Source organism: Chrysemys picta, chromosome 2, assembly GCF_011386835.1.
Source record: "Chrysemys picta bellii isolate R12L10 chromosome 2, ASM1138683v2, whole genome shotgun sequence".
Lineage (NCBI taxonomy): Eukaryota > Metazoa > Chordata > Testudines > Emydidae > Chrysemys > Chrysemys picta.
This window is the reverse complement of record NC_088792.1, coordinates 51,969,633-51,992,513: the sequence shown is the minus strand read 5'-3', so window position 1 is coordinate 51,992,513 and position 22,881 is coordinate 51,969,633. Positions and strand designations below refer to the sequence as shown.

At 43.0% G+C, this 22,881-nt stretch overlaps 1 protein-coding gene and 1 long non-coding RNA gene across 3 annotated transcripts in view; one reads left to right on the top strand and one right to left on the bottom strand.

Moving 5' to 3' along the window:
• NXPH1 (neurexophilin 1) overlaps positions 1 to 8,457 on the bottom strand; it is a 176,326-nt gene extending 167,869 nt beyond the window's left edge. The window contains exon 1 of one of the 2 annotated variants that reach the window (XM_005299885.5): positions 8,322 to 8,457. In XM_005299885.5, the coding sequence (XP_005299942.1) occupies positions 8,322 to 8,375 (54 nt within the window). In that variant the 5' untranslated portion in view covers positions 8,376 to 8,457. The remainder of the gene's footprint in view (positions 1 to 8,321) is intronic. The other variant, XM_005299881.5, reaches the window with a different exon arrangement.
• LOC135981940 (uncharacterized) lies at positions 8,396 to 18,222 on the top strand. Its single transcript, XR_010599150.1, has 2 exons — positions 8,396 to 8,526; positions 18,093 to 18,222. It is a non-coding gene; the product is annotated as an uncharacterized LOC135981940 (long non-coding RNA).
• The last annotated feature ends 4,659 nt before the right edge of the window (positions 18,223 to 22,881 follow it).

The window sequence follows — 22,881 nt, the reverse complement described above, 5'->3', positions numbered from 1 at the left end:
CCTAACAAGATGAGTTACTTTTCCACCGGTCTAATGATGATAAATTCAAGGTTCCCCCCACGTCCTCACCCTGGGCAGTTTAGCCTTAGAAAACAGTGAGTCTGGCTTGGCATCAGTTAAGAGAGACCCAGTCAGTAATGATAGTAAATACATTGATTTGCTTGCTAAGCCGTTTTCTTTTGTTACAGAGGGGACATAATCATTGTCTCCTCTGAAAGCTGGAATAATTAAAAATGTAAAGAGTCATTTTAAGTGGGATTTTTTTTAAGTGACTCGGACAAGGAATTCGTTCCCAATTTGGGAGTCGGGTCCTTTTAGCAGTGATTTAAAAGGCAGGTGTCTCCGTTTAAGTAGCGGGGAGCCTTTAAAGAGAAATGTTTTATTCAAGTGGTTTCGCATAACGTAGCATCGATCATTAATGAGACATCAATCTCAGCTGTTCGGTCTCTTTGTTTCCGAAGCCAGGAAGAGAGAATTGCGCTCTGGAGTCAGACGGAGCTGGAGCGCTGCCCCTTGAAGTCACCAGTATACAGCAGCTGTCACTATCCGCCAGCAGTTTGCAGCCCCGGAAGCGCGGACTGGTGATAGAGGTGACGGCTGGTTCAATGCCAGGGGCAGTGGGGTGGAAGCGTGAGCTAACCAGGGTGCTGCAGAGCAGGAGGCGTCTAGCTCCACGAACTGTGTCTGGTGGTAGGATGTTTTGGGGCCGTCAGAGGTGGGGGGAAGAGAGTGTCCAGGAGTTGTCCAGGGTCCTGAAAAGCACCAAGCATCCAGTAACTCTAGCGCTGGGTGTCTGAGAACAAGTTACCATTAGAAGTGGAGGAAGTCCTGGAGATGTTCTGAAAAGCAATAAGGATCCTGCCCCAGAAGCTCTGTGTGTGTGTGTGTGTGTGTGTGTGTGTGTGTGTGTGTGTGTGTGTGTGTGTGTGTGTGTGTGTGTGTGTGTGTGTGTGTGTGTGTTTGGAGAGGGGTCATTCTTAGACTGGGTCTGTCCAGGGTACTGACAAGAACGACAAGATTCCACCTCCACCAGCCTTGGTCCCCGGCTGAACTCTGGGCAAGAGGTGTTGCTACACAATACCACCCGTTATTACCAGAGGGGCGGCGCTCTATGAAAACCCTTTCTGCTCCAAATTACCGCTAAGGCGGGGCGCTTGGTGCTCTCCTGGAATCCAGCGACTAGCAAACGTTTTAAAAACAGCCTGCCCAGGTCACTTTTGTAAGTGTGCACGCCATTAAGCTTGAAGGTAAAACATCCGGTCCGCGCTCTCAGCCCCTACTTCTGTACTGATGTAAATAACTTAATTGGCTCTATTCAACATCTGCAAGGGAGGGGGATATTTTTCAAATAAAGTGGGTTAATCTTTCATTGAATAAAGTTTTTCCCTGGCTCCAATAAAGAATATGAAATCAGGAATCAAAAATAACCAGAAGTGGGAAGGGGTGGGCGGTTATCTCCCCCGCCCCTTCTATAATGCCTGCTAAGAATTTCTTTCCATGTATGCAGATTCCACTGGCCCTGATCCCTGCTGTCAGGAGTTCTTGACTGGTTTATAGATCAGTAGGTCGCCCTTATCTGGTAATTCTCCCCTCCCCATCAGTCTCTGCGAGCTGAAAACTGAAAGGATGTGGTGAGAGGGAAGAGATATTTTGAATCCCTCTTTGAATCACAGAGAAACCCAGCAAGATGGATTCTGTGGAAGGAACTGTATTTCTAAGCAGCAATTTTTGTCATTGCAGGTAAACTATATAGAAAAGGAAAGCGTCTCACAATGGCCATTCTTATGTAGCTTAGGTGACATAAGAGATTTTCTGTCTCCTCCTGGGTTTAAGGAAATTCTAAATTGTCCAAAGAGGCCCTAGAGGGCCGGGGCAGAAAGCGGGAACATTGCTATTGCGAAAAATGAGAAATATTGTAATGTTATGGATTGTCTCCTATAAACACACTAACAATGGTGTGACCCAATACTGCTGTGTTGCAGTGGCTCAACCTACTCATTTTTGGTTGACCTTCGATTACACCCACGCGTGCAGAAGGGACTTTCTAAAACTAGAATAAAATCTATTCTGTTTGTAACCCCATGTAAATTACATGGCTGTTGTCTCTGGCCACCTTTTCATGAATGTGGGTTGTTTTTTTTTTCCCCTCCAAAGGCAGAGCACTCGATAGAAGTTTAAACAACAGCCAGCAATCCGCAGGGTTAACCAATAAACTGGGAAATGTGCAGTCCTGCTGAACTGCAAGCAGTTTGCATAGCATTGAGAATCCGCCAATATATATCATATCAATAAAAGCAGCTCTTCGAAAGCTTGCATAGTAATTGAGATTGGAGATCTTTTTTGATATGGGTTGGCATTTCCTCATATCAATCTGACAGAGCCAACTCAGGAAATTGCTGGTAATATTCATCTGGGGAGCACTTTCATTAAACGTAATTCATTCGACTTTCACAATAAATTGAGTGACATCCTTACAGCAGAACCTTTTTATCCTTGATGAAGTGCTTGCCAAGCTTGGGGGGGGGGGTTCCACTTTATTGTCACATTCCTTAAAGCAGAGTCGTCAACATGTCAATCTGCTGCATAAAAATGCGAAAGACGTATTTACAAAGCACCCAAGAGGTGGTTTAATGCTGACTTACAAGAAGAGCGAGCTGAGAGTTAAACTATCTGATAAATCACAATCGTAACTTAACAAAAATGCAATCGGAAGGGCAGAAGCCAATTCTAGGAAAGGAAAGGTGGGTCATGGAGTCATTTTCTCAAGGCGCTGTTTATTCCGAGCAATTGATTTGCTAACCAGCTTCTCCGCAATTTCGAATTTACTGGGGAAATTGTCTTTTTATTAATTAAAATGGCGGTTTAGAGGGACAGGGAAATATTAAGGAGCTTAAAATGGATACCTCTAGCTACTTGGCTAATCACACGGAGGCGGGGATATTGGTTTACATTCAGGTGCCTCTCCTAAAAGGCGAAAGCTATTCCAAACTGCTTCCTTCAGCGATTGAAAAGAGTTAGCTGTATGCTAAGAACTATGCAAAAGGAACTTTTAAGTGCAGAGAAAACCTCCTTAAACTTCTACCTGCTGCACATGACTCTTCACGAGTTAGGAACTTAAGCCCTGGACAGAATTCACCATTCTTCGCTTACTAGGAAATCTGCCAACTACAAGCAATCCAGTTCCCATCGCAATTAGCGTGCAGTGTCTTCCAGGGAGGAGCTATTCTATATAAAGACAGCATTTTCGGTATTTAAACTCCATTTTAAAACGAAAAGAGTCTAGTTCAAGATTGTGTGAACTCACTAAAAAGCATTCCCAATCCTCTGCTTCCTTCCCCCACCCCTCCCCCGCGCGCCCCATCAAATAAACCAAAGGCAGAAAATTGCTTATTTGAAAAAGCAATACCCAGATGCTTTCAGCTCAAAATACCCTTTTGAAAATATTGTAGGGTGGTTATTGCAGGACAATGCTGCCTATTTTTTTCCTTCGCAGCTTAGAGAAATGTTTGGAAAAGTAGGGCATCCGCACCTATCTTAAAAATCACCTTGTTTTCACAGCCACATCTTCTTTCACATTAACAATCGCTTTCATTAAACAGGCAGAAATGACCGCAAACAATGCCACACGTATAGAAATCACAGAGGTACACAAACTCTGTAGCCATTAACTTCATGTTTTCTCCCCCTCTGCAAATAACGTACACTGAGGACAATTTTAAACAGCTGATCTGCACCAGGAAAGCTACACCCGGATTATCGGAAGGCCCCCAAACTTCAATAATGTTGGGGAATGATTTTAAAACCCCGGTCAAGTACCGAAGGACACTAGTAGTACATTTTGAAAACCATTTGCAAGCGTAATCATTCCTCACAATAAATGGTTTCTAGGAACCTTTGTCTTGTGAAAACCAGGATCTATTCTCTTTTTTTAAAGTGCCATCCTGATAAAAATTCCCATTAAGCAAACTATTTACTAATGTTTTCTTCCGGCTCTGGACCAGAAAATTCTTTCGAAAAGTGGTGCCTGCTTAAGTTAATTTAAATCTTTTGCAATGTAACTTTTAATACATGGAAAACGCAAAGGCCACCAAAAATAGTGTAAAGCTTAATTTACAAAAAACACTAGTGAGTAACTTCATTTTTAGCTTGGGAAAGGCGACAATACGTTTCCTTTTCCCAGCAACCTCCCACCGCAACGCTGCTCTTGTATTTAGCACTCCACCAGATACTCTTGACAGATGAGAACAAATCAGTGAATATGGGTAACTTTTAGCCAGGGAGTGAAACAAATGCACCCTGTTCGTTTAATGTAAAACACTGGAAGTTCACCACAAAACAATCGAACGCAGATAGTCTATCCGGATGTGCATTGTGAAAACAGGTATATAGAAACCTGCGACCAACAGACACTTCACCTTCACTGTTTGAGATTTCCAGGAAGAATGTACATCATTCAACCGCCGAATGACAAAAAGATTATCCAGTAGGAATGGTTTAACTGCTTGCATGCAAACCTTCTAAAAGGTTGATTGTGTGAAATTATGCTTGTCATCTTAATTTATCAAATCAATCGTGTTTCCTTTAACTGCTGCACAGGAATTAAGTTGTTATTCCGTTTGGAATGTAACATTCCCGTGGATGTACTTGAGCCGTGATCAGCAAACGCCTGTCGTTTGCACTCTTACAATGGATTGCCTTAGCAATTTGTGTGGAAATGGTACGACCCATCTCTTTGGCCCATCCTTGAGAAATAAGTCCAGTTAGGATCTCTTTGCCAAGAACCATGTTTTTAGCCACTTCTACAGCATGTGCTTCAACCCAGTACAAAGTGTCTGAGTATTGGAAGTGTGCAGGAATTGGTGCAGGAATTAAATGATAATAAGCTTTTTATTTAGGAATTATTGTAAAGCTAAAATGTCCTTTTCATATATGTCATTCAAAATGAAGACGTGCTAAGACTACAATATATGAGTGATGTTTTCTTTCTTGAGTTATATTTAGTACTAGGTCAGAGGCGATTTTCAGTTTTGATGCAGCATTATCAGTTAAGAAAACTTTAATCAGAAAATTGCAACTAGATACTTTCGAATGAAAAATGTAAAACTGAGGTTCGCTAGTTAAAATCATGTAGCATTGAAATACTTTCTGTAGTGCAATGTGCCTCATATAATATCCTCCAGACTGAAGAAACAGGAAACGTATGCCCTTAAAGACTAAATCCTAATTTCACCAAAAAGGTACTCCTTTAGGCCAAAGGAAATGCATCTACTGTGCTAATCAAATCTAACCACATCAAGCAGTTCACCTCTTTGTGCAGAAATACAGTACAAAACAGAGAAAGAAAGAAATGTCTGTTCAAATCTGGAGTATCCCCTTATTTATAAATAAATATAATACTGGGAAACCTTTTTTGCAAGGAAAGTCTCCACATGAAATTCCTATTCATTAAGATTTATCTGTATCATCAGTGACCTCTATAAATTTCCCACAAGGCCGGGTGGACTATTGGCATATATCTCCATAAAAATAGAACTGCACTTTACAAGACTTCATTGGAAAAGGCGGGAGGGGGGGGAGAGAGAGGGAGAGCACTGGTTTGAGGGGAAGTCCAGACTGGCAAATATCTATATTTGTCTAACTTGGTGCAGCCCAAGCTTGCTAAGTACACTGTCACTGGGTATTGTCTGTTTTAGATGTAAGGAGACTCTTTTCCCTATACGACCCTTCCCCAAAAGTCCGCCCTGCACTTTAAACAAACTACGTGGGAATCTGAACGTATTTGTTTTCACATCCTAAATGGCTGGGGGCTCAACATTTAAATCCTGGTTGTAACTGCTCTATGCAGTTGTATGCGTTTGTGTAAGGCTTATACACACGTACACATACACACACAAAGTAGAGGCATAGCACAACGTTGCACCTTGCTGGTTCCTGACACTGCATTAAAGTTTTAATCAAAACTTCCTGCTTCATTGCTAATATCAGACTGTTACTACATGAGGGCCTAATTCGAACTTTTAACGACACTCACAAAACAGGTTAAATATATAGAAAGATGTTGGAATACATGTATAAAGATTCAGATTGAAATAAGTATCTGTTTAGAGTGGGAAAATCCTTCGGATTTATTTTTTCTCTGAGTGTTTTGGCAGAAGATACAACCTAGCTGAAGAGTGTCCCCTCCCCCTAAATTGTCTTTTATTCTCTATTTTATTGTATCATATTTTTGCATTGTTTTGAGGGAGACTGGAAAATTGTCTCCTTCCCTCTGTAATGCCAAGCCCTGCGAAAAAAAAAGGCATTCAGGTAATGAAGTCTGTAACTAAACGGTAATTGAATCAGCATAATTTGCACACTGAATGGTTTTCAAATGCTCCCAGTTTACAATTAAAGGAGAATTAATGCGCTTGTTGTTCAGACTGCGGCGCGTTAGAATAAATCCAGCACTGTTGTTGTAATGAGTGCAAAACAGTTTAACTGCCAGCAAACACATTCAAAATTTAGCACAACGTATCGATCTCGCGCCTGGGTTTGATAGATTATTTGCCACATGCTTTTTCATATGCTATAAAATTAACGGAAAGTAGCAACGTTTGCTGCAGATGTGCCGCCAATCTGTGACACGAGGGGAGTGACTCGTGTAGGGAAGTTTGTGTGTTCGAGTCCTGCCTCCGGTTAGCTGAGCGGCACCCGAGTGCCACGTTAGTATCCCTCTCTTCTACTATAATTGTCATGTCTATGGTTTACATCATATTCTGCCTTATCCCTTTAATGTTTCTAAGCTTCCAGTCCCGCCGCCTCCTACACCCCGCTGTCTGCCTTGTCCTGAGGGGGAAGGGGACTAGCTGTGGTGGTTTCACTTTTTCTAAGTTATGCCTCTTTACTTGCTGCTGTTCATTTGGGGAGGGTGTACGAGCAGGTGCCACACAATAGTGTGTGTTCTCATCTGGGTTGGTTGCCCCTGTGCTCACCTGCTTACCCCCAAGGTGTCCTGGGCTGGGCTGAGACTGACGCACAGCGCCCTCAGGCGGACACATGCTGCAAGTGTAGGAAGTAGCGACCAGAAAAGCAGCCCGGAACCCTCGCATTGAACCTGTGACCGGTTAAAGACACCTCTCTTCCCCTTGGCGTCTATCTGAACATTAAGTGTGCAGCTATGAAAATGCACTTACATGTTTGCAGCTCTCCCTTATTTCCACCCAGCCTGAGCCTAGAAGCAGTTTCAACTGCTTTTCCGACCTGAGGACGGATCCATAGAGCTTGGTTTGCCTGCTATGCAGCAAAGGAGGAAAGGGATGCGAACTAAAGACATGCCGTCTGTCCTTGTTCTTTGTGATTATATAGGGAGTAAAGTATGCGTTAAAGGAGATAACACTCATGCCTACTTGTGTTCCTCTGGTAATCTTAAAGGGGATTTGCTACGGAAGTCAATGACACATCCTACAAAAAATACTAGCTGTGCTTGTCACTGAGTGTTTACACGACGGTACTGTATTATATTGCAAAATGAATGTCTTCTGTTGTGGCTCGGTGACAGTGATCCCCATCCGGAAGGGTTTCTAGCAGCAATAACAAGTAGTAAACAAGAACTTGCCTACCGTACAGAATAAGCGATGAAGACACAGTGAGAGGGTATTTAAAAGCACAGCATGTTCTGTACCACACCGCACACCCTTCAGAGAGAGGGGCATGGGAAAATGTGCCCCGGAAAGTGGACATTCCGAATACAAAGTCTGATCTTTTATTACCTTCCTGGATGTGGGAAAAGATGTTTTTCAGAGCCCTTACCTATTTGGGGAGTGTTACAGGGCGATCACTTTGATTCCCCGCCTGCTTTATACACTTCCCGAGTGTCCTGCATATCATACACTTGTCCTCTGAACAAATCGGCAACTCTAGAAGCTACACTTCAATCTGGAGAGAAAGTTACAGACCCCTAGGTCCCCCCCCCCCAAACCACGGGGGAAAGCTTTTCAAAGCGAGGCGACGCAGATGTTCCCCCTCCTGGTTCGTGTCACAAGCCCCCTGCTAGCAGAAAATCGCCGGAAGGTGCAGCTGCCGCCCCAGCACAGTCGGTCTGTGAGAGGGGCTGTCCACCCTCCAGGCTTTACCGTCACACACACAGAGAAAGAGAGAGGGGCGTGGGGGCGCAGGGAAATTAAAGCAGAAATAGCTCCGGAACCTGATAAAGTTGTTGGAACCGAGAGATCTCGCTTGAGATCCCAGTGGGGTGATGAGTTTTGTGTTTGTTTGTTTGTTTCTGTGATGCCCGATTGCCTTCTCCCCCCCACCCCCAAGATAAGAGGACATCTGAAACTTACCAGGTAGAGAGTAGGCTGCAGCAGAAGCACGGCGTACCAATACACAGCCTGCATCCTCCCGGCTCAAACTTCCACGGCTTTCCCTTCGTTTGCTCTTTGTTCCTTCAAGACCATAGATCCACCTGACATCCACTTTACAGAACAAGCAGAGCTCTCACCAGCCTAGACAAAAATGAAATTATAGACCCCATGACCACAAGACAAGGTTAGACTTCGAGACAAGGGGGGACGAGAGGAAGAGGGGCGGGGGGAGAAGGAGGAGAGGCGGAGGGGTGGGGGACAAATAACGATTAAAATCGAGTTAATCCAGCGTCAGAGCCAAGTGATCGCATGGTCCGGGGCTGGCTGGCGCGCTGCTGGGGCTGGCGCTCCTGGGAGCTGAGTCCTTTGGCGAGGGAGGTGGCTGGAGCGCACCCTTGCGTGTGCTGGGCAGGAGCCTTTGGTGCCACTGGCTGCCAGACCTGCCTGGCTGTTTTATATCAGGAGGATCCGGGCTCCAGCCGGCTGCTAGTTCACTGCCACCGCCACTGCCACGCAGCAGCAGGCTGGAGAAGGGAGGGAAAGGGGGGGCAGGAGCTCCCGGGATTAGGGACCTAGGAGGCACCTCGACGCTTACAATCAGGGCAAACCGATTCGCCTCCCGGAAATCCGACCGGCTCTGTTCAAGCCAAACCGCGCCCGCCCGCCCACTTTAAAGAAAACAGCTGCCTTGACTCTGCCCCTGCTCACTCGTGCCTGGCTTTGCCCCGAGCCGTGCGTGCCGCAGGCCGCCCGAAGACATGTGGCTAAGCGGATGTCCCCCTCCCCACCTAGCCCCCGGAGGACCGCATCCTGGGGCAAGCCGGAGCCCCCGCTCTGCTCTCTCTATACGTACTGCCTGTAGGGTCCGAACGCAGCCAGGGATGCTCCATGTAAACCTACAGTGGCTGGCAGCCTCCTAGGAACCAGGGGTCCCTTTCGCGTCGCCTCTCCATGTCACGCGCGTAGGTGTCCCGTGGAAACAGGTGCCGCCGTGAATCCAGCGTGCGGGAAGGGAGACGCCGCTGGCTGGGACCCGACTAGATCCACGTCGCAGGAAACTTACAAGTGGGAGAAGCGAGAGGCTGCCCGGACCGCCAGCTCCGGTCTGGCGGCCAGGCGCCGCGGCCGCCGCGCTGCGAAGCCTTGCGGGCTGTTTATCTCTGTTCAACGGGACTTGTTGGAGGGAGCTCGGGGGCACGCGGCTGTTTAACTCCTGATCAAATCTAGCTGCGAAGCCCTGGGCCGATCGCGTCTTTAAAATAAAGCGTCTGAGCCGCGGACTGTCCGAGAGTCCCTGTTGGGGGGAGAGAAAAGCGAGTTTAGCAACAGCCCACCCGTCCCTCCAAAGCGGGCGGCGAATCAGAACCCGCCCCAGGCGCTGTGCCTGGCCCTGCCCTGCCACCAGAGGGCTCTCCCCAGCTCCTTGTTCGCGCCAGGACACGCCGCTGCCTGCCAGCCCTTCTCACTGCATTCGCACCAGGAGACTGTTTGTTTCCCCTTCAGTAGCAATTAATATCCCATGCCAATAAAGAATTGTTCAGCCGCTGGCTTCTCCCCCCGACACACACACACAGAGAGAGAGAGAGAGAGCCCCCCATGGTACGATTCTTTCTGTGGATCGTTTCCTGCTGATGAATTCCAGCGAGCCGGGGCGTGGGGAGACCGCAGACAGGCGGCATGGACGGGCTAAGACAGGCTAAGAGGTGGGTTACAGGTGCTGGGGGAGCCCCCTGCCAGCCTCTTGGTTTAATGGAGGGTTTCCTCATTAGGGGGCGCAGAGAGCAACCCCGCGCTCTGCAGCCCCTCGGAGCTGAGCTGGAAAGCCTGACTCCTCACTACCCACCGTAGTGCTGCTAAGTGGCATTACTTAGGAGCGAGGTCTGGCCGCCCTTGTCTGCGTTCTTCTTTACAGCGATCATCCCACTGGGCTTTGTCTTTGAACAACAACCAAAAAACGGGGTGGGGGCTATTTAAAAATGTCACCCGGGCCTCTGAAATGCAGGGAGGGGCATCGTTTTCTCTGGAGAACCCGAACAAGACCTCGTCCTTCTCCGGGTGTGTTGCCAAAGGTCGCGTGCCGAAGCTCTTGATTTATCGTTTGATTAAAGGGAAACAAGAGCCAACCTTTCTGCATGCTCGGCTGGAAAAGCCAGGGCTTCAGCTGTCCCGCCAGATACCTGCTGCTCCCCACCCCAGCACGTCCCGCTGATTAATATCGCAACCCGACGGCTCCATTCTGATCTGCAAAATATTGTGTAAACTCGGGGGGCTGCGTCTGGAACATGGTCATAAAAAGGTGATTTGTGATTAGTGCTTTGAGATAAACGCTGCCAGTAAGGCACAATGTCCATTCCTCAGGATACCCACAGGATGGGCGCCTCAAGACGTCTGAGGTCCAAGTTCTAGCATCATCTGTCCGCCTTGTATGTAGGATTCTCGGCTTATTGACGATGAAGCTTGCAGCCTGGAAGAAACCACCCCACTATTCTGCCACTCCAGAAATAGTTTCCATCACAGGGTAGCCCAGGCCTGGCTTGGGTTTCTGGTCTGGAGGCTCTAGAGGCTCCTGTAATATACATGAATAATCATGAAGAGATTCATTCGACTAGCTAGTTCCCCAGCCACCTTCCCCAACAGGGATGAAATGATAAGAGGGAAACTGTCCCAGGTGATCAATAGCCACATAATCTTCCTACCCCAAAGTAAACAAACCTGCTGCCCCTTTGGCAACTGGATTAGCACCGCCGTTGTGCAGCCTACTACTGCAGGAGCTTTATCCCACACACACCGCCTCTCCCCAGTTACTGTTACAAGAACACATCCTAGAACCCCCACCCTTGCCATGGACCAGATTCGGCCGCTCTCCGAGACATAGTAGTAGTATGACTACTGAGTAGTAACTGACCCTGAGTTGAGTAGTAGCTGACCCTGCAAAGAAATCCCCCTGCTTTCAATGGGGTAACTCAGAGTAAGGTATTACTCATTGTGACCAAGGGGGGCAGACTCTAGCCCTCTGTCTCTCATTTGCAGGTCTAGGGGCTCAATAAGAGGGAGAACGGGCTTTGGAGAAGGCAGAAAAGAGCCACAGGAGCCTTTCAGTTTGGCCAAGTGTTTGGCCACAAATTCTGATGTCAGCTGTGAGCTGGAAGAAGATTCTGGGCACCAAGGAAATCTGAAAGGGGTTCCTCGGAGGACGACTCTTCTTTATGTGTGTTAAATCAGGCACATTAAGAGGATTTTACACTGGGGGGCCCAATCCCGCAGTCCTAACTCAAGTAAAAGCCTCAGGGTGAAATTCTGGTCCCATTGCAACCAATGGCAAAACTCCTATTGACTTCAACACAGCCAGGAGCTATGCAGCTGAAGAAGAGAGGTTTTTACCCAGGAAAGCTTATGCCCAAATAAATCTGTTAGTCTTTAAAGTGCCACTAGACTCCTTGTTGTTTTTGTAGATACAGACTAACACTGGCTACCCCCTGATACTTGACAGCCAGGATGTCACCCTGAGTGAATTAAATGAAAATCTTGCCTGAATAAGAAGGGCAGGATCTCCCTGGATGCACTTTTCCACTTCCTAGCTGCTCCTGGGGTAGTTGTTTGACCACAAGGACAAGGGAAAAGTTCTGGCTATATATACTTTTGAAAGAAATGTAGAAATGCTTCTCTTCTAGACATGCTGAGTCTGATCCAAAGCACACTGAAGTCAATAGAAAGACTCTCCTCAATCCACTTTGAATCAGGTGCTGTTCATCCAAACCAGCTTCCAGTGAAGTCAATGCCAATTTTGGCATTGACTTCAGTTGGCGTAGAATTGGGCTTTACTTCAGAAAGGCTGGTTCTATTGTCACTTATCTCTATTGTTGGGGGAGGGGGTTGATGAAAGGAAAACAGCATGCTAAAGAAGCAAGTTGGAAGCTGGCTGTGATTGATTTAAAAAACAAAATGTTCCAAAGGATTCCTGTTATATGCACACGTGACATTTTTTCATATGAAATGTGATGCTATTGAATATCTGACATTAATTACAAGTGACTTTTTACACAATAATTTGACTTTTATATGAGTCTATATAATATCAGTACCATAGCCTGGGTGGAGTATTGAATTTTTTCAAAAGAGCATTTTAATTGCAGCCATTTGTATGCTGTTTAATAAAGTGGTTCTTAGCAGTACAGTTCCAGGAAAAGGACAGTCTCTCAGTCACTTAGTTTTTCCCATTAAAAATCCCAATTTAAGGGTTTATAAACTGGATTTTTTTAAGCTCCAAATTTTATTTCAGCCATCGTTAAATTATGCAAATTATTACAAAAATAGTTTTAGAAGACTCAAATGGACCAAAAAGAACTCTAAAACAATGGCAAGTGATTAGTTCATATAGTCATGTAGTTTAATTACTTTTGGTATTAGAAGAAAATCACAATAATAATTTAATAATAACTATCAAGGTATTGTCCTAAACATACCTGCTGGCTGTGCAAACTATATTTCATGTGCACAAGTGTGTAAGAAATGTATATACTAAGTAGATCTCAGGTTTCAGAATGGTAGCTGTGCTAGTCTGTATCAGCAAAAAGAATGAAGAGTACTTGTGGCACCTTAGAAACTAACAAATGTATTTGGGCATAAGCTTTCGTGGGCTAAAACCCACTTCATCAGATGCATGGAGTGGAAAATACAGTAGGAAGATATATATTTACAGAGAACATCATTTTCCACTCTATGCATCTGATGAAGTGGGTTTTAGCCCACGAAAGCTTATGCCCAAATAAATTTGTTAGTCTCTAAGGTGCCACAAGTACTCATTCTTTTTTTTTAAGTAGATATCAGTTCCTCCTGACAAAACTCACACAAACGATGAGTGATTATTTTCTTCTTTCAAACAGCATTTCAAAAATAAAAACAAAGGAAACACATATACACCTGAAAAGAAATAGAGGAGGGCCAGAGGTCAGAGCCTGAGGCCAGATTCTGAGCTGGTGTAAATGGACATAGGTCCGCTGGCATCAATGGAGCTTACAGAGATTTACACCAGAAGAGGATCTGACCCCTGATCTAAATTTTCCCTGAAGTTCAGGTTTTTTAGGATCCAAAGTTACACTTAGTGCCCCCGGGTGAAATCCTGCTCTTATTAAAGTCAGTGAAAGTTTTGTTTCATCTCTTTAAAAGCTATATTAGTATATCAAGGTGGCTGTCTTGAAATGTAAAACCAAAACAGTCTTTATCTTTCTATTAGTTTGCATGCTGAACTACTGAAGAATTTGTATGCACAACAAAGACAGATTGTGGCCTCCCTTCAGCTCCATTGCCTCTGTGTGTTTGCACTACAGAGTAAATGGGGCCAAATCCTGTTCACATTACTCATGCGAATAGTCCCATTGAAGTGAACTCTGAATGTCATGCTTTGGTCCATTTAAGACAGACCCCTTTCACATTTCTTATAGTTGTTGGGTTTTTTTTGTTCCATGGAACCCTACGTATTTTCACTGAGTTTTTATAATTATTGTACAAATGAGTCCCTTATCTTCAGTCTTTGTTTACATTTTATTTATATAATCTTTCAAGGTCAGGATTTGACTTTATTGCAGTAATTGTATTTCTTTTCATAAAAAATGGTTGTGAGGGGTTTTCTTATTCCATTGATCTATAAATGGTTACAGCCAGAGACACCATTCAAGTGACACCTTGTTACATTCTATATAAAAAATACAGGGACATTTTAACCACTTCCTCAGAGAAGACTTGAATTCATGAAATACATTTTTATAATTTCCCCTTCTGCTTCAGGACCTGATCCAGTTCCTACTGAATTCAATGGGAGGCACGCAGTCAATGGAAGTTGAAGATGGCTCTCAGTAGCTGGTGAATGGAGTAGATTGTAGTATACAAAGGTGCACCAGAGTCCCATCACAGTTATGCTAGTGTAAATCTGGTGTGATTCTATGGACTTCAGTGGAGTTAGATTTGCACCTGTGTATATGAGATCAGAATCTTGAGAAGTGAGCTTGAGTTCAGTGGAATGCAATTTATATATTTATATGTGTATAATTTACAACAAGGACTATATTCAGCAATTGCTTAATAACAAGACCATTGAACTCAGGGAGAAAAAATAATTGTCAAGATCATGAATAAAAATAAGTAAAAGAGCTTTTTAATCTTCTTTACATGGGAGGCCTTTTTTCTGAACTGTAATTTATGTAATAAATCTTAGTATTTGCATTTCACAGATATTTCATTTATCAGATCTTTGAAGTGTTGTACTGTGGCTATCTGGAGGAAACAATAGTTTTAATTACACCCATAAGAAAATCAGGAAATACCATAAAGAAAAGTAATGGGAAGGAAGTGTGTAGTGAGCAGAGTCTGTCCTGAAAATACAAAGACTTGAGTGGTTTTCCTAAAGACACAATTAGATTTCAAAAAAATTATGCGTCTAAGTGAACCTCTAAATTAATATCCAATTACTGGGATCCTTCAGGCTGGTTACTCTAGAGATTATTAATTGATAACTCCCCAGAGACCAAATGTGTTGAAGACAGAAAATTTGGTAACAAAAGTTCTGTTTAAAATGTGTGTGTGTGTTTTCAGTTGCAAAAACCACAATCTGAATAGCATCAGTTAGGAAGCTGTAAGGGCGTTAAATTGCACTACAGAAGGAATTGAAGTAGGGGAGAGTCAACAGGGCCAACTGTCCCTGGGGTTTCCTGTGAATGCACAGGGAGAGCAGAAAGGTTGAGAAGCCGTCCCTTGTAGCCCTTGCATGCCCCATACAATGGCTAAGGAAAATCACAGTCCCTGAACTTGGGGGAGGGCAAGAACTATTCCTCCCGTGCACCACATGAAGTGCACATTGCTGCATAATGATTGGGGAGGAGGTGCTGCGTTGCACTATATCAGTCCACGGAGTAGGCCAGGCATGCCCCGTTGAGAAGGCTGCTCCACAGAGAGTAACTGAGCAGTGGAGAGCTGGGAGACAGATTGTATCCCTCTGAGGCAAAATCCTCCCTGAGTTTAGGGTAGCATGACTCTGGCCTGTACCTGCTGGGGATAGTGCTTATGTATAGTATAGCCCATAATGTCTGTATCTTCCCAAAGAATGTGGTCAAGTGTCATCCATTCATACCATATGGAAGAATAAGCTTCCTGTTGAGAAGAACTCTCATGGTGTCTTTCTTTCTGTCATTCTTTCTTATTACATTTTATGGGAATTGCTCATGCTCAGGAATAGTGCTGGGCTTACAAACCTGGGGAGAGAAGTTGCCTGTTTATCTACAGAACAGGCACAGCAGAGGCAAAGTTGGGCAAATTTCCAGTTTTTGCCCCATTGGTGTTACTTAGTTCTGTTCTGAAACAACCATCTTGAGAGGTGAGAGGACAGATCATTCTTCAAGCCCATCCCGTCCTTGGCTTTTGTGCCAACCACATGAGAGCAAGCCTGAAAGCTAGTGCTGGTTTTTGTCCCTTGCTCACTGGGAACTGAATGGAGGCTACACATTCTGTGTAGAGCAACAAACAGCCACAGTTCCTATGTTTAAAGATACAACTGTTAACCTATGAAAAGGAACTGCTTTGTGCGGGCTACTAAGTTAATATTCAGATCTGTAAATGAATAGAATTGCTACAGTAGCCATTTAAGTTAATTTTTTCTTAGGGGAGCCTCTAATAAAGGAACAATGATATTTTAGGGAACGGACTAAGTGCATGGTTCATCTATCTATCTCCTTTATGTTTAGTACAATCACTAGTGTGTACGGGTAAGGGGAAATGACCCTTATACTAAATAACATGAGAACTCAGACTCCATGTTTTTTCGAATTGTTTTTACTGTACGATGAGTTTGTGAACTAAGTTCCACCTACTGCATCCTGATTTTGCTGCTAACTCAACAGACAGCACATGATATACAGAACTTGAGTGACGAGTTATTTCATTGAACTATTTCTTTTATAGTCATGAAATGACTTGACATAGCTTTTCATTACAATACAAACCGTGTGTCGAATAGTAATTTCTCAGTTTAAAATACTTTTAAAGTCTGATGGCATTGTATGTCCCCATACAATTTGGGGCCAGCTCCTGTTCCCATTGACATCAATAAGAGTTTTGGCATTACCTTCAACTGAAGTAGGACTGAGGTCCTTATCCGATAGTTTTTGCCATGACATGCATTGTTCCAGTAAGGCAGTCTTTTTTCTAAGGCCCCAATCCTGCAAGTGACTCCACATGGGCAGACCCTTACATTGGCATAGGGTTATCCAGGGATCGGCAATCTTTCAGAAGTGGTGTGCCGAGTCTTCATTTATTCACTCTAATTTAAGGTTTCGTATGCCAGTAATACATTTTAACGTTTTTAGAAGGTCTCTTTCTAGAAGTCTATAATATATAACTAAACTATTGTTGTATGTAAAGTAAATAAGGTTTTTAAAATGTTTAAGACGCTTCATTTACAATTAAATTAAAATGCAGAGTCCCCGGACTGGTGACCAGGTCCCGGGCAGTGTGAGTGCCACTGAAAACCAGCTCGCGTGCCGCCTTTGGCACACGTGCCATAGGTTGCCTACCCCTGGGTTATACTATACTATGTTCTTTTTCAGTCTGCCTTTGAAATTACATTTATATTTTCTTTTGTTTATGTACAGCATGTTCTTTTTATGGCAAATTGTCACAAGCAAAAATATAATTGCATTGGACACTTCAATTATACATCCTGCATATATTAATATGGGCAATGGACTAGATCCCTGACTGGTGTAAATTTGCATAGCTTCACTGAAGTTGATGAAGTTATGCCAGTTTACCCCAAGAGAGAATCTAGAGCAATATATTTAGTATTCTTGAGATGTAATAGAAATATTAGATTGTGGTTAGGGGCCACACCTTATGTAAAATGGGGAAAGTTGCCAAATTTCATATGTTGTAAGCAGATAAATAATGAATTCCTTGTGTAAATGATTCTTAAAGATGAAGAACAAAAGTGAAATATCAGAATGACCATTGGGATTGATCTGTGTGCTGTGAAAACTTTTTAGAGCCTGGGTGAATCCCGGAAGACCCTTCAGTCAAATGCAGACTAAAGCTTTTGTATTTAGAGTGATTTAAGGGGATGGGGAACACCTAGGTGAAAGAAAGCTTCAATCAGTGTAGCAAATAAATTATAGAGGAAATAAATGTATCTTCTCATGTGCAATCATCACTGAGGTATGGACGCACGGCACAAAAAGAGACAGCTTTAGGATCAACACTGTTAGCAAATACATGTTTTGAAAACAAAGGAATGTTGATTTGTTGATTACTTTGCTGTACGCGTGTAATGGCTGTGCTATGTACTGCCTCATCACCATTTCACTCTTGACAAAACTTTACTAAAAATTCTTAGGAAGTGAAGCCAAAATCAGAAGAAAGAGAAATGACCAATTTTCATGGTTTACATCATTTAATGTAAAAATTTATGGTTTCCTTGACTTTGACAATGATGTGATTTACAAGGGGTCTTAATTACAGTGCATTAGTACAATCCTCCAGTGCCACCTTGTGTTTTCATATAATACTGCAATACACATCCTACATTAAACCGACATTTCCCAAGCATAAACTGACAATTATGCACACAGCTATTCATAAATTTAAAATAACAGGAAAAGAGCTAGAACAATGTTTAAAATGAGACTAGATATTCTACTTTTCTCACATTTTGCATTTAACAGTGTTCTGTCAGCAATGCAGCAAAACAATCTTTTTTCACTCTTACAGGATTGTAAACACTGAACATAAGATGATAAGAATGGCCCTACTGGGTCAGACCAAGCGTCCATCTAGCCCAGTATCCCGTCTTCTGACAGTGGCCAGTGCCCGGTGTCCCAGAGGGAATCAACAGAACAGGTAATCATCAAGTGATCCATCCCCCGTCTCTCATTCCCAGCTTCTGGCAAACAGAGGCTTGGGACACCATTCCTTCCCATCCTGTCTAATAGCCATTGATGGACCTATCCTCCATGAATTTATCTAGTTCTTTTTTAACCCTGTTATGGTCTTGGCCTTCACAACATCCTCTGGCAAGGAGTTCCACAAGTTGACTGTGCGTTGTGTGAAGAAATACTTCCTTTTGTTTGTTTTAAACCTGCTGCCTATTAATTTCATTTGGTGACCCCTAGTTCTTGTGTTATGAGAAGTAGTAAACAACACTTCTTTATCTACTTTCTCTACACCAGTCATGATTTTATAGACCTTAATCATATCTCCCCTTAGCCATCTCTTTTCCAAGCTGTACCTAAGGCTAATTTTTATGTGGCAACCATGATCTCAAGCCTATAGAAGTCAATGGAAAGACTCCCCCTGATTTCGAAGGGCTTTGGATCAGATATTATAGAGTAGCTTTAGCATTGTTAGCGTGCTATGTAATTATACAGTAGGACTATAATTTTTGTTTAAAATGTGGAATCTCAATTTGCCAATTTAACATTTATCACTATGTAAATCCATGGAGGACCCATGTTTAATGTCAATATGATGCTGATTGCCAAATAAAATAGGAGCCACAGCATAAGTGATAACATAAACCATTATGACTGTTTGTATCCAAAGATTTCCTCCTCATCCCACAACCCATATGTCACAGCCCATAACTGTGAGTAAGGATAGTATAGAGATAGCAGCACTAGCTACCGTAAAGGGATGGGGGGAAGAAGAGAAGGTTGAGCCATGGCTTTACTCCTCACATCCAAGCCCTTCAGCAGAGCTAGTGAGCTGCCGTGGGGACCTCATCCTGCAACTCTGAAGCGATGTAGCAACAGATATGTGCCCCCTGTGTGCCAGTGAGCTCCAGAAAGCATTGTGCATGTTTAAGACACAATGCCTGCTGAAACACCTACTGGGGTGATGTGCTTTTGGATTGGCCCTGACATGGGCCAGTGAAGATACGATAGATCTTCACTGGAGAGGGGATAGCTCAGTGGTTTGAGCATTGGCCTGCTAAACCCAGGGTTGTGAGTTCAGCCCTTGAGGGGGCCACTTAGGGATCTGGGGCAAAATCAGTACTTGGTCCTGCTAGTGAAGGCAGGGGGCTGGACTCGATGACCTTTCAAGGTCCCTTCCAGTTCTAGGAGATGGATATCTCCATTATAAAATAAAAAAATCCCTAACTAATCAATAGTTTCACTTTGCATATTCTTAGGGTTCCTAGCCTGCCCAGCAGTGCTTCATTGCTATTATACCCAAGCTATTTGCAAGGAGATCATGTCCAACTCTAGGTTTTGTAAGACACTATGTGAAATTATTTTTGGTGGGTACAATCCAGTCTACGTGTCACCTGTCATCAGGCTTGTGGCCCTGTGCAGCACCTACCACAAAGGGGCACTGATTTATAATTGGGGTTTCTAGGCACTACCACAGTACAAATAATAATTAATGATAATAACTATGGCTGGTAAGTTGGTTGTGTACAGGGCCTTAAGCAATTAAATAGTTGGTTGTCTTAAATCTGACGATAAAGGAGGCATTTTTTATCTAGAAAGACAACTATTCCCCTTACATTTATGGGACATAACAAATTAGACTGAGGAGAATCAGGGTATTTGATTTTATGTATTTAAGATTCCACCCAACCCAGAAATGAAGAGATCTCTTTTGAATGAAAAATAGCTTCAGAGCTACTAAACCAGAATTGCACAATGAGCCCAAACCAAAAAGATGAACATCACCTTTTTGTCCACTGACGTCTCATCAGATTATGCAGCATCAGTCAAGCATCACATAGCAGGCCTTGAAATTTAGATTCACATTTCTGGGGGTCAGTCACTTGTCCTACTTACATCTCCATCATTTACTTTGTCAGTCATGCAAACCGCCAACACATCTACTATTTCACAAGTAGGTTGTCCTATGTTATGCATTTATTGAATTTCTTCAGTTTATGCAATGCATCAATCAAAAACCATCAGTTCATAAAAAATCAAGTGTTAGGAGTAAGGTTTTGGAAGGGTCACTTTCCTTTTGTGGGCACAACTTATGTCCACATTTTTACACCCACATTTGAACTGTGGAAACCTGCCTTAAGACTGCAGCTACCCAGATGTGTGCACATCATTCGTTTCATGGGCACAAATTGTGCCTGAAAACCTGAAAGACAGACCTCATCTTCAATGAAATTATGCTTCTTAACCAAATGCACACTAGTTAGATAGATGTGTATATACAATATATATGCAGACACAGGAACTTAGATACCATTTCCATGGTTCCAAGATTCAATTTGATATATGCTCAGATTCAGATGTAGAGCACAAAATTACTCCATAATGTACAGAGGATAGTGAAGAAATACAAAAGCTAAACATCTGTTGTTCAAATGGCTGATGTTGCTCTTTCCTTGGATTTCTCTGTTGCTATTTCTGTTTAGATGCCTCTGTCATCTGAGTGACAGTGGCTAAGACTCTCACAAGGCAAGAAAGATGCCAATTTTTGTAAAAGGAAATGGAAGTGCTGTTACTCAACTCTGCTGTAAGATCACTAAATCTTAAAGCTTGTCTCATAGTGGAGGTGCAGTGAAGCAGGAAATTGCTAATTCAAAGTATATCGGAGAAGAACCACTACCTGGGGATACTGTTGAAGAGTGGAAAGCAGAGGAGTTCAAACAGGAATTCTCCCCAATAGCCACTATTGCAAAGAGAAGGAAGGAGGCATCCGTGGGCTGAGGAGAGCACTGTGAAAATACAACACAACTTCCCAAAGACATTTTATTACACTATTGTTCTAAGCTTAATTGTGTGTTATATGGGTTCAATAATCCTATAGCGATCAGTGGCACTGAGCCCTCTTCAGTAATGCATATATCTGGCATACTCTACTGATTCTCAGCACCACAAGCTACATCAATATACCTATCCTTGGGCAACTGGGAAATTCATACTCTTTATTTTATTTTAAAAATGTGATCATCAAATGGTTAAATTTTTCAGCTATAAATACTTACTAAATGGGCTTCTATAATTAAGATGGATCCAATCCGATGATGAAGCCTACTTTAATATGGCTTTTTATGTATTTGTACAAAGCTCAGAACAACAGGACTCCAGGTCTGAATGAGGCCTCCTGGCACTGCTGGAATATAAACAATAATGGTATCAGGTCAACCATATGAACTCCATCACTAAACCTCAAACAGATAAGAGATAACTAAAGTCATTGTGGGTATGATCGTTTTGTATGTCTTTGTGGCATAGCTGTACAGTAATGGTGGTTTCTATTTATGAAGTTTCTATTGTAATAGAGGTGTCATTAAACATTATGGAGGAGCATAACCTTGAGAGAAGGAGAGAAAAAGAGAGAGAGAGAGTTTACACTTATTGTATCACTTATTTTAAAGGCTTGAATTGTAACTTGTCTAATTGGTTGAACCCTTATTTAAGACGAAATAGTCTAAAATCTGTGGACTAGAGATATCATCTTTTTCTGATATGTTGTAAAACTTAATATTCACTGGCAAAATTGATTTCACACTATTTGCTCTATCCAGCTGCTCCAAAATGGGATTTTTACTATGAACATACTGTTCTCTTCATCATGCTATACCAGACGCCTTCTCCAAGCCAACACATACCTGTAAGGCATCTTCTATAAACCATGCTGAGGCAGCATTTTATTACAAGGCAGGCTGGACATCCTTCTTGAACCATGCTGAATTGGGCATATGTTAAAATAAATGGAATCCATGCTTCTTTAAGGGTTAAATAGGGCTTACACTGAAAACTTATTGCAAATGCTGAATCATTTGCTATAAAATATAGCCCTCACAAGATAGCTTCAGCCATTATTTGACACACACACAAGTATTTAAATAATGGACTATAACTTCACTGTTAACTAAATGAGTCAATATAATAATTCCATGCACTTTTTAATACTTAGCACTTACATAGCTTTACTAATTCGTTCTCACAATATCCCATTGAAGCAGATCAGTATTATTATTCCCCTTTAACGTATGTGGTATCTGACGCAGAGAGGTTAATGGCCTGTGCCTATTCCCGCTGAAGACCATGGCAAAACTCCTACTGACTTCAATGGTTCAGTATCAGGCCATATGTGACTTTCGGGAGTGGGGCTCAGGAGTTCCTGGTCAGTGTTTCTTTCTGGCCTGGCTGTCAGAACCTTCCCCTATTGTGCCTGAGGGAAATAATACAAGTGTTATAAACACTTACAATATATTCATTTTCACAGTCATAAGTAAATCTGTAGTATCTGAGTGTACTGGTGCATCATTGTACTAGTGGATACAGCCAGTGGTATGTCTCCCATTCCTGAAGGCTTTACTGGTCCTATAATATCAACATAAGTGAAGGGAAATATTCACAATGTTGTTGCTGCTGCTGAAGACAGTGTCCCCGAGGAACTGTCCAATCAATCAAGCAATCCCTTATGAATCATATTGTCAGCACTGATGGCCAGATATTTAAAGGGACTTTAACTTGCTCAATATTTTTGCCTCCATAATTTTGTGCCCTCTATCACCTGCAGATGCAAAAGTGTGGCGGCAGTTAACCGC